The sequence below is a fragment of the Stegostoma tigrinum genome, chromosome 12 (assembly GCF_030684315.1).
Source record: "Stegostoma tigrinum isolate sSteTig4 chromosome 12, sSteTig4.hap1, whole genome shotgun sequence".
NCBI lineage: Eukaryota > Metazoa > Chordata > Chondrichthyes > Orectolobiformes > Stegostomatidae > Stegostoma > Stegostoma tigrinum.
The window spans coordinates 7,754,413-7,766,909 of record NC_081365.1 but is presented as its reverse complement, the minus strand read 5'-3'; the positions used below and the strand labels follow the sequence as shown (position 1 = coordinate 7,766,909).

The following is a 12,497-nucleotide window of genomic DNA, read 5'->3' as shown; positions in this document are numbered from 1 at the left end:
TAAAGTAATTGGATTGAAATTGACAAATCCTGAGGACCTGGTAATGGGAGAGTGAAATGGTGAAGGAAATTTGTATCAGTAAGAAAGCTGTCTTGAGAAATTAATGCAGCTGAAAGTTGATAAATCCCTAGGACCTGTTAGTCCATATCCCAAAGTTTTGAAGGAGGTGACTATGGAAATAATCAATGCATTGACGATTATCTTCCAAGTTTCTACAGATTCCAGAATGATTCCTGTAGATTGGAATGTTGTAGATGTCACCCTATTATTTAAGAATTGATCAAAAGAAAAAGCACGAGGAGCTACACACCTATCAGGCTTACATCAGGGGAAGGAAAATGCTAGAATCTGTCAGAAGGGACTTAATAAAATAGATATTTGGATAAAAAAACTCTGATAGAGCATAGTCAGCACGGATTTTCTAAATAGTGAGAAAATCCGTAAAGCAGAAGTACAAAGGGAGTGTTGGTCCAGGATTCCCTAAAGGTTAACTTGCAGGTAGAGTCCGTGATTAAGAAAGCGAATGTAATGTTGTCGTTTATCTCAAGAGGGTTGGAATATAAAAGCAGTGATGTGCTTCTGAGGCTTTATAAAGCTCTAGTTAGGCCCCATTTAGAATACTGTGTCCAATTTTGGGCCCCACACCTCAGGAAGGACATATTAGCCCTGGAGCGTGTCCAGCGGAGATTCACACGGATGATCCCTGGAATGGTAGGTTTAACATACGATGAACGGCTGAGGATCCTGGGATTGTATTCATTACAGTTTAGAAGATTGAGGGGAGATCTAATAGTAACTTACAAGGTAATGTATGGTTAGGAAGGGTGGACGCTGGGAAGTTGTTTCCGTTAGGTGGGGAGACTAGGGCCTGTGGGCACAACCTTAGAATTAGAGGGGGTAAATTTAAAAACGGAAATGAGGAGATATTTCTTCAGCCAGAGAGTGGTGGGCTTGTGGAATTCATTGCCACGGAGCGCAATGGAGGCCGGGACGTTAAATATCTTCAAGGCGGAGATCGATAAATTCTTGATCTCACAAGGAATCAAGGGCTATGGGGAGAGTGCAGGGAAGTGGTGTTGAAATGCCCATCAGCCATGATTTAAATGGCGGAGTGGGCTCGATGGGCCGAATGGCCTTACTTCCACTCCTATGTCTTATGGTCTTATGGATTTGTGATTGGAAATTGTGTTTGACAGCCTTGGAGCGTTTTTGAGAATATTATTAACAAAATTAATAAGGGGAGTTGCAGAATGACTCATATTTGGATTTTCAGTCGACTTCTGCTAAGGCTACTTTGTCCTGGAATGTGTTGAGTTTTTTGAGTGTTGTTGGAACTGCACCCATCCAGGAAATAGATGAGTATTCCATCACACTCCTGTCCTGTAGGTGTTGCACAGGTTTTGGGGAGTTACTCATTATAGGATTCTTAGTCTCTGACCTGCTCTTGTATGTATTTATATAGTGAGTCCCATTCAGTTTCTGATCAATTTTAATGTCCACATTTTTATACTTCCAAACAATTCTTGACAAGTCCAAAACTTATTGACATGTGTTGACAGTACTGGACAAGTTGGGCAATCTCAAGGGGCTTATGCTACATTTGTGCACAATCATTAACGCAGCTAACTGCACAAAATGGTGACTGACTCCATTGCCCCCAACCAAAGGATTCCTGAACCCCGCAACCCCAAGGTGTCCTGGAACCTGAAATGCAAAGAGACTTGGGAGATCTGGTCCAGGATTCTCTCAAGGTAAGCTTGCAGGTTGAGTCAGTAGTCAGGAAGGCAAATGCAATGTTGGCATTTATTTTGAGAGGACTAGAATATAAAAGCAGGGATGTACTACTGAGGCTTTATAAGGCTCTGGTCAGGCCACATTTGGAGTATTGTGTGCAGTTTTGGGCCCCATATCTCAAGAAGGATCTACTAGCCCTGGAGCCGGTTCAGAGGAGGTTCACAAGGATGGTCCCAGGAATGAAAAGCTTAATATATGAAGAACGTTTGAGGACTTTGGGACTATACTCATTGGAGTTTAGAAGGATGGGGGGCATCTAATTGAAACTTACAGAATACTGAATGGGCGGATAGAGTGGAAGTTGGTAAGATGTTCCCGTTGGGAGGAGAGACGAGGACCCAAGGCCGCAGCCTTAGAGTAAAGGGAAGACCTTTTAGAATGGAAATAAGGAGAAACTTCTTCAGGCAGAGAGTGGTGAATCTATGGAATTCAGTGCCACAGAAGGCTGCGGAGGCCAGGTCATTGAGTACATTTAAGACAGAGATAGATAGGTTCTTGATTATCAAGGGGATCAAGGGTTACTGGGAGAAAATGGGGGAATGGGCTTGAGGAACTTATCAGCCATGATTGAATGGCAGAGCAGACTTGATGAGCCAAATGGCCTAATTTCTGCTCCTACCTCTTATGGTCTTATAGCCATATTTACAAGAATATCCCAGGTTTCTGCATGGTACCCTGGCTGTCAAAAAGAGAATAGTTCTGCTCTTACCAGTCTGTTTTCCATGCATTGGGTTCTAAACACTGTGGACTCCAAAATCCCATTACAGGGGAGACAGTGGGCCAGTTAATGGCCACCTGCCTTCAATTTCATGCCCCACCCATCAATGAAAGGTTCAGGGACAGGACTTGTAATTTTGGCATTTTGCCTCAGTTGTGACCATTACAGCATGCGCGTAAAACTGGGCCACAGGGAATAACTTATTTTGTTAGAGGTTGTGGGGAGTGCTAATGTCCAAAGGGATCTGGCCATCTTTGTTCATGAGTCAGTAAAAGCTCAAATGTTTGTGCACCATGAAACAAATGGTATGTTGGCCTTTACCACGAGAGGATCTGAGCACGGAGAGAGAGATATGGTTCCAACAGTACCAATCCTTGCTGAAAGCACATTTGGAAACCTGCATGCTGATTTAGTTGCCTACTGTAAGGAAGTATATACTTGCCATAGAAGAAATGCACAAGACAGCCACCAGACTGATTCTCAGGATAGTGGTATCACAGAATTATCACAGTATAGAAGGAGGCCATTCACTCCCTTGTATCAAAACCGGTTCTAATCCTCAGCACTAATCCCCTGCTCTTTTTCCATTTCCTTGCATGGCATTTCTATCCAAATAATCATCCAATGCTCCTTCTGAATGCTTCAAATGAACCTGCCTCATTTCTAGACACTACATTCCAGACTCTGAGATAACAAAGTGTAGAGTTGGATGAACACAGCAGGCCAAGCAGCACCTAAGATGCTGCTTGGCCTGCTGTGTTCACCCAGCACTACACTTTTTTAATCTCAGATTCTCCAGCATCTGCAGTTCCCATTATCTCTCACATTCTAGACCCTAACTACTTGCTAGGTGAATTTTGTTTTCCCAATGTCACCCTTGCTTTGTGTGCAAATCAGTTTAAATTTATGTCCCTCTTGTTCTTTTCTACGGTGGGAATAGCTTCCCCTATCTACTTTTGAAGCAGTTGTTTAATTACAGACTTGATAATACGTTAATAATAGGAAAATATTAAGGGGTTAACATTGTACTGTTCTAAGGTAAGTTCAAAGGTAAGGATTGTACCCTAACACTGGTCTCCATCCAGGACCAAGATGAGGAGGAGTCTCTTCATTCAGAGGCTTGTGAATTTTTGGAATTCTCTACCTCAGAAAGATATAGAATCTCAGTCATTGAGTATGTTTAATGAGGAGATCGAAAGGTTTCTCGATACATCAAGGGATATGGGGATAACACTGTAAAATAGCATTAAGGTGGATGGATCAGCTGTAGCGTAGAATGACAGGGCAGGTTCAAGGGGCTGAATGGCCTATTCCTGCTCCTGTGTTCCTATCCTGACCTTAACTACTGTTTTGATGTAAACTGGAGATACGGAAAGTGAGGTGAGCTGACCAGAGAGTGACCAGTATACGTGGAGCTATTCCCCAGGCTGAGGCATCGCCTGCTGATCTGAAGGGGGAGCAAATTGTTACAGAGAAATATCAGAAAAGAGTAAGGTTTGGGTGCAAGCTCAAAGTTGTCAGTCATGTGTACCACATAGTGGATGGTTATGACTCATAAGTACTGTTTCTTCTCACTGTGTTACAGCGCACCAGCAGCTTCGGGAACTTTGATAGATTCAGACATCATCCACATACACCCAAACCAGAGGAGAAGGCTGACGACAGTGTAAGTGTTCTTGCTTTTAGGGTCAAGTTTGAAGAGTGTGAATGGGATTAGCCCTCTGTGCAAACTGGATCACATTTAACCACTGACCTATTCTTCAAATTGTAAAGTGCCCGTGTGTGTATTGTTCTCTCAATGGCGAACACTGAGAACTCCTGGAAAACCTGAGGATGTTACCAGCAACATCCTGGAATGAGCAGCCACCCCATTCTAGGGCCAAGTCAGGCCTTTTCGTGTTAAATTAATGGGTACCTCAGGGCCTCCTTTCACGTCTCTGGTATTTTGCCAGAGGCAGCGAGTGGGTGGGAGTTTAGTTGTAGCCTTTTTGTGGGCCTTTGGTTTTGCAGATGTCGTCTGTCCTGCTCAATCATCCTGCACTACATGGAGGCCGTGTCCAAGGTCATCCTTGCTTCTGTTAACTAAATTGTGCATTTTTAAATGCTCCACTACTACATCCTTTTCATCCCTGCAACTGTCTGAATACAGATACCTCTCTACACACACACTTCATCTTCTTCCACGTTTATCTCACTTTCTCTATGGTGTGTACTTGTCTCTCCATGTCTATCTATGTGTGCCTCTGTCTTTGTGTGAATCTGTGTGCATGTGTGAGGTGCGTGTGTATCTGTTGTGTGCATGTGCAAACACATATGAATGTGTCCATGTGTCTGTTTGCATGTGTTACTAGTTGTATTTGCCTATGTATGTGTTGTTTGTGTGAATGACCGTGCATGCGTGTTTGTGTGCATGCATGCACCTGTGCCCATGTTTTTGAATGCGTGCATATATTTGTGAGCATGACCACATGTGTGTGTCCACCTGTGTGTGCCTTTAGTTGTTAATGTGAGTGGCCATGTGTGTATGTGTGAAAAGGTTCCTCCCCATATCGCTATTGCTTGTTTCGCCTTAAGACGGTGTGCTCTCTTTCTTGTCCCTTCCAGCAGTGAAAGCAGTTTCTCACTACCTGCTCTGATCAGACCCTCAGTGGTGGTTTGACCACCACTTTCAAACCATTGCTGAACCTTCTCTTCTCCAAGGAAAATTTCTCCAATCTACAAACACATGACACTTGGACCACTGTTTGCTTCCGGGAAAGAATTTTATCATAAGAACTTTCATAGGCATTTTCATTTATATAGCACCTTGTGATGTTTCCAAAGCCCATCACAGCCAGTGAAGTGCATTTGAGATACAGTCTCAGTTGTCATATGGGAAGCATATGGGGGTGGGGTGGGCAGCACGGTGGCTCAGTGGTTAGCACTGCAGCCTCACAGCACCAGGGACCCAGGTTCAATTCCAGCCTCGGGTGACTGTCTGTGTGGAGTTTGCACATTCTCCCCGTGTCTGCATGGGTTTCCTCCGGGTGCTCGGGTTTCCTCCCACAGTCCAAAGATGTGCAGGCTAGGTGGATTGGCCATGCTGAAATTGCCCGTAGTGTTCAGGGGTGTGTGGGTTATAGGGGATGGGTTTGGGTGGGATGCTCCAATGGTCAGTGTGGACTTGTTGAGCTGAAGGGCCTGTTCCCACACTGTAGGGAATCCATCTAAGCAGGGAAGCTAATTTGCACACAGTGAGGTTTTAAGGATGTTCCTGAAGGAGGAGCGGTCAGCTTAGAGTAGAGTTATTTTTTCCATTAACTTTAATCCCTGCAAACTCCTTTACAACGCTGGAGGGTTGTAAACTCTACGTTTGTTTCCCCTCTTTTTCCTGATGGCCCTCAATGAGGTATCATCTGGAGGTATAGGCCACTTTTGGTATCAAACCACCCAGTGACTGTTGTGTACACATTGGACAAAGCAGGAAGTGTCAAATATCGACAACATCCTATTAGAACATAGAACATAGAACAGTACAGCACAGAACAGGCCCTTCAGCCCACGATGTTGTGCCGACCATTGATCCTCATGCATGCACCCTCAAATTTCTGTGACCGTATGCATGTCCAGCAGTCTCTTAAATGACCCCAATGACCTTGCTTCCACAACTGCTGCTGGCAACGCATTCCATGCTCTCACAACTCTCTGTGTAAAGAACCCGCCTCTGACATCCCCTCTATACTTTCCACCAACCAGCTTAAAACTATGACCCCTCGTGTTAGCCATTTCTGCCTTGGGAAATAGTCTCTGGCTAATTAGTTGTGATGAGTTTCTAAGTCCTGCTTGAACTGTTCGAACTTATTGTTTTTAACCATGTTATTGTGAAGACGAAACGCTGGATGCTTTGCAAGCTGGGTAACAAGGGATTTCTTTTGATCTGCTAGGCTGGCGAAGCAGAACATGGATCAGAAGCTGCCGGGGAGCAGAATCCGCCAAAGTCTGGACAGAATGAGAGCGGGTTGGGGAAAACCATGCGTGCCATTTCCAAAACCATGAGGAAAAAGATGGCACGCAGATATGCCAATGCACTGTCAGAAGGGATGGTGAGTTGCAGCATTGTATCCATTGCTAGTCCTGACCTGTTTACAACAGAACTGTTCTCTAATCCAGGTGACAATATTACAAATACAGCAGTTCAGCCCCAGTATGTGTATACGTGCCTCTATCAGGAAAAATATGTGTGCCAAAAAGTAATGGTAAGCCAGAAGACTGAGAAAGTTCCAAAAACCAACAAAAGATGACCAAAAAAGTAAATATGAGAGAGAAGAAAAGCTTTGAAGTTACAGTACAATATAATATACTTTTATTGTCAATGCGCCCCATTGTATGAGTACAGTGAAAAAACTTTTACAAGGTCTGCCTTCTTATGGCGACCTCTCAGATACAAGTACCAAAGTACAACTCTTGGATACAGCAGAGGGATAAAAGTAGTTGCTTAGTTACAGAGTTGAAAGTAAGTTTAAAGTAGGAGTACTTAGGGGTATATTACGGCGTTGACATTACAGTGTTCCAAAGTAAGGATTGTCCCCTCACACTGGTCTCTGCCCAGAACTTGTGACCTGTGCACTGCTCTGGGAGCTGCTTCACATATGCTGCTCCGGGCTCACAGGAGCACAGGGGCTCATGGGGCATGCCTGCAGGCCCCCGAGCGCAAGCCCACGCTTCTCCCTCCGGTTCTCCGTGGGCCTCGGCCTATGCACTCTCTGGCCCTCAGTGGGCCTCGGCCTGTGCTCGCACTGGCCCTCATTGGGTCTCAGCCCACTCGCCCCGGTCATCCATAACTCCCCACTCCGGGTTGGGGGTCGGGGTGTTGAGAAAGGGAAAAGGAGAGAAATAAAATGATGGAAAAGGGGTAAAGGCCCTGATGAGCAGAAGATCCCTGACCGGAGCATCCTACTTTGTCACCATCTTGGACTTGAACTCAGGAATAAACAAGTAATGGAAAGACAGACAGCAAGAGCTTCTTTAAATATTTAAAAGGAAGACAGTGGCCAAAGTTAACACAGAGCCTTTAGAGAATGAGGCTGAGGGAATAACAATGGAGAGCCAGGAAATGGCAGAGGGGTTGAGTCAATACTCAATGCCAACCTTTGCAGTAGAAGACACAACAGAATTCCAAAATGACTAAATAATCAAAAGGCAAGAGGAAGAGAGATAACGAGTACAATAACTATGACTGGACAAAAAGTGTTAGGAAATCTAATGGGGCTAAAAGCTGATAAATCTCCTGAGCCTCACAGGATGCATCTGAGGATATTAAAAGAAGTAGCTTTAACAAAGATAATGCATGCACTGGTAGCAATCTTCCAAGATTCTCGAAACATCCCAGAGTATTGGAAAATTGCTAATGTAACACCTTTATTTCAAGAGAGAAGGGACCAAAAAAAAATAACTGTAGGCTAGTTAGCTTAATGTGGGCAATTAGGACATGTTAGCAAATGTTATAAAGGTGCAGAGCATTTAGAAATGGATAAAATGGTCAAACAGATTTGGCATGACTTCATGAAGACAGAATAATGGCTGACAAATTTATTAGAGCTCTTTGAACAGGTATTAAGCAGGATAGATAATGGGAAGGTAGAGGCTGTGATAGAATTGGATTTTCAGAAGACATTATTATAAGGTATGAAACATTAAGCTACTTAAAACAATTAGAGCCCATTGTGTTGGATAGAGTCGATTAATATGGATGGAGGATTGGCTAACAAATAGAAGACAGAGATTTGGGATAAGGGGGGCACTTTCAGGGCGGCAATCTAAAATGAACAGAGTGCCACAGGGATCGGTGCTTGGCCACAATTATTTACAATGTACACTAATCACATTGATGAGGAAAGTGAATGTACTCTGGCCAACTATGTGGAAGATACACAAATAGATGGAAAGGCAAATGGTGAGGATTAAACAAAAAGTCTACAAGGGACGATGACAAGAGAATGGGTAGAAACTTGGCAGATGAAAAGTGGGAAAACGTGAGCTATGCACTTTGGCAGGAAATTTAGAGGAGCTGAATATTATTTAAATGAAGAAAGACTGCAGTACACTCCAGAACAGAGGTACTTGCGAGTCCTTGAGAATAAACCACAAAAAGCTAGCAGCCAAGGTCAAGAGATAATGAAGAAAGCAAACAGAACAGTGGCTTTTATTTCAATAAATAAAGAGATTTTGCTTAAATTATACAAGGCACATGTCAGACCTGAGCTGAAACAGTTTTAAGCCTTTTCTCTAGGAAAGATATATTAGCTCGGAGGCAGCCCAGAGAAGGTTCACTTGGTTTGATCCCTGGTATAGAGAGAATGTTTTATAAAGTGAGGCTGAGTAGCTTGTAATTATTAGAATGTAGAAGAATGACAGGCAACTTTAGTGAAACATATAAGATTCTTAGGAGACTTCACAGGGTAGGTGGGGAAAGGTTGTTTCCGCTTTGTGAGAGAGTCTACTACTGAACGACATCATCTCAGAATATGGGATCGTCCACTTAAGGGAGAGACGTGCAGGAATTTCTTCTCTCAGAGGGTAGTGAATCTGTCTAATTCTTTGCTGCAGAGCACTTTCAAGTCTGAGAGACAATTTTCAATTAGTAAGGGAGTCAAGGTTATGGGGAAAAGGCAGGGGAGTGGAGTTGAAAATCATCATCTCAGCCATGACCTCATTGAATGGTGGAACGGATTCAATGGGCCAAATGGTCCACTTCTGCTCCTATGCTTACGTTTGTTGAACATAACAAGTGTGCTTTATTCACATCAAGATCAGTTTGAAAATTGCTGGGTGTAACACTTCCAGCACTCTGTTTATTAGAAAGAAATAATCAGGCTGATTCGCTTGATTTGTTTTAAAGTTTCAGTACTCCACATACAAGAACAAATGTAACTAAACACCACAGTGTTGATGTTCCATTACAGTTTAAATACTGAACCCCTCTAACTCTATTTCTGTATTAAAATTAACTTGTATCAAACATCAGTTAGACCTACTGGAGTGCTGTAGACAGTGCTAGTCACCATATTACTAAAATTATACAGGCACAGCGCTGAAGATGCCAAAAGATAGATTTACAGGAATGATACAATATCATGATCCTTATCATAAAAAACTGTTAAGAGACGAGAAGCCAATTTTTAGCCTGTTGACTTGATCGCGGTGTTTGAAACTGTTGAGAAATTTGATGGGATCAATACAGAGTAGATGCTTCTGTTTATGAGCAAATTCAGGAATTTGCATATTAATCCTTTCTAACTGATTAAAGATTTAACAGCAGTCTTGGGTTTGTTCAACACATTCACACCAGTTCTCTGATCCTTTGGTCTTTTGATTATAAATTCTGTGTCTGATACCACCTCTCTCACTAACACCTGAAGAAGGAGTGAGACTCTGAAAGCTTGTATCTTCAAATAAACCTGTTGGATTATAAACTGGTGCTGTGTGATATTTGATCTTGTCCACCCCAGTCCAACAAAGTACCTCTGTCTCATAGCTTATGAATGAGGCCTTAAAAAAAACGACTGTTGTCATTATATCAAGATCAGGATAGACATCTGTATGCAAAAGGGGGTGAGAATATGAAACCTGCTCCCATAGAGAATGTTTGAGGTGAATGGTAAAGGTGCGTTTTGAGTGGAAGCTTGATAAAGGCATGAAGGAAAAGAACAGCGTTTGATGAAGAAATGTGAGAGATGCTGGTGTACAGGGGAATTAGCACATTGAATTGGCTGAGTCAAATGGCTTGCTGCTGTGTTACAAATACCTTGCAACTGTTCACTTAGCCTCTCCAAGCGCAGCGTACAGTTTACATCGAACACTGACCAGCTAATATTTCGCTAAAGACAACTTTGTTAGAGGTCACAACACCGCAGAAGCATTCTTGTTGGAAGGAAGTCACAATGCTAGGTTAATACAAGCCATTTCAACAGCAGGCCAAATCCCAAGGGATGTGAATTTAAATAGGCAGTATTCATTTAAATATTTGTGTGGTACCACTTTGGTTTCTCAGTGGATGCTATACAAGGTGATGTTGTGCCAAGCCAGATGAGGAGCCTCCCACGTTGGCCAATATTGAGTGAGCCTCCAATTATTAGTGCAATGTTTCAGTTTTATCACTCTGAGTTACTGCTCTGGCAATCAGGTCCAATACAGGCAACCTTTTACTTAGTCCGAAATGGTACAACAATCTGAGGAACACTTGAGAGCCTAAATTCCATGGATTGTTAGGTCAAAGCTTTCACAATGTTAAGGCCCAAAGATAGGGTGGATGCAGAGAAATAAGTTGGAAAGTCTACAACAAGGGAACTGCAGGGGTGTTGTAGTGCAGTGACAGTGCACCTAACACTGAGCCACGAGGCCCAGGTTCATGTCCCACCTGATCCAGAGGTTTGTAATAGATGAGAGGGCAAAGATTTAAAAGTGACCTCAGGGACAATTTTTCTCACAGAGTGTGGTGTATGTATAGAATGAGCTATCAGAGGAAGTGGAAGAAGTACAATTAAAGCATTAAAAGACTTTTGGACAGGTGCTTGGATAGGAAGGGTTAAGAGGAATATGGGCCAAATGCTGGCAAATGGGACCAGGTCAGTTTAGGATATCTGGTCAGAATGAACGATTTGGACCGAAAGGTCTTTTTCTGTGTGGTATGGCTCTATCTATAATTGGGGTAGTTAACCTAAAAGCATGAGACCCAGAATGTTCAGGATTATAACTGGGAAACACTTAGAGTCATAGAGTCACAGAGGTCTACCGCATGAAAACTTACCCATACAGCCCAGTTTTCACAATTAAATTAGTCCTGTTTGCCGGCATTTGGTCCATATTCCTCTGTACCTATCCCATCCAATTACCTGTCCAAATGTTTCTTAAATGATAAAATTGTACTCACTTTCACCACTATCTCTGGCAGCCCATTTCAGACACTCACCACCCACATGTGAAAAAAAATTGACCACCAGATCCTTCTGTACCTCACCTTAAACCTATGCCCTCTAGTTTTAAGACTCCCCTACCATGGGGAACAGTTGATGGCTATTTTACCTTATCTATGCCTCTCATGATTTTATAAACCTTTATAAGGTCACTCCTCAGTCTCCTACGCTCCAGGGAAAAAAGTCCCAGCCTATCCAGCCTCTCCTTATAACTCAAACTTCTAGATGCAAAGTTGGTCAAAGTTTGAGGATTTCTTCCACTAATAATAATTGATGTTGGATAATGTTAAAACTGCAATTAATACATTTTTGCTAAATGTGAGGATAGGTGGTAAGTGTTGAGTTGTGTTACAGATCAGCCATTGAATGGCAGAACATGCTTAAGTGACTACACAACCAATTCTTACTTCAATAGTTCTACATTATCTACGTTTCTGAGAGAGAATCAGTAATGGCTGCAATTGTTCAAGGTTTTTAAGAGAAAACTTGTGTCTTCCAGCCCGAGGCCAATGCAGAAGAAGTGGCAAACGAAACCACAGGAGAGCACGATGCAGAGGATGGTACTCTGAGAGCTTGCGAGTCAATGGAGAGTCTCTATAGTCTGAACAGTGGGCAGAGCTCATCCAGTAAGTTAGCTGAGTAGGCTGGCCAAGGTGAAAGGTCAGAAACTGCATGACCACAGTGATAGAGGATAAATCAGCCTACTTTCTAGATAGTGTGAAATTAATTATAATGACTGTCCAGAGAGACCTGGGGATTCAGGTGCATGGAAATTTCTGTTACTACAAATAAGTGTAGAAAATAATCAAGAAAGTTACTGGAATGCAAGTCTTCATATTTAGGTGACTGGAGAATAAGGACACAGAAGTTATGCTGCAGTTATACAAAACCCTAGTTACAACGCGCTTGGAGTACTGAGCAGACCTGGGTAGTACACCTTGAGAAAGATACATTGCCTTTGAAGAGAATGCAACATAGGCTTACAAGAACGATGCCTAAGACTTCAGGCGTTCAGTTATGAAGAGAGATTATAC

The 12,497-nt window shown here is 42.8% G+C and overlaps 1 protein-coding gene across 2 annotated transcripts in view; it reads left to right on the top strand.

Moving 5' to 3' along the window:
- Positions 1-12,497, top strand: part of LOC125457358 (SAM domain-containing protein SAMSN-1-like) — a 161,423-nt gene that overhangs the window by 129,668 nt on the left and 19,258 nt on the right. For both annotated transcript variants that reach the window (XM_048541515.2, XM_048541514.2), the window contains exons 8-10: positions 4,098-4,178; positions 6,436-6,594; positions 11,963-12,089. In XM_048541515.2, the coding sequence (XP_048397472.1) occupies positions 4,098-4,178; positions 6,436-6,594; positions 11,963-12,089 (367 nt within the window). The remainder of the gene's footprint in view (positions 1-4,097; positions 4,179-6,435; positions 6,595-11,962; positions 12,090-12,497) is intronic.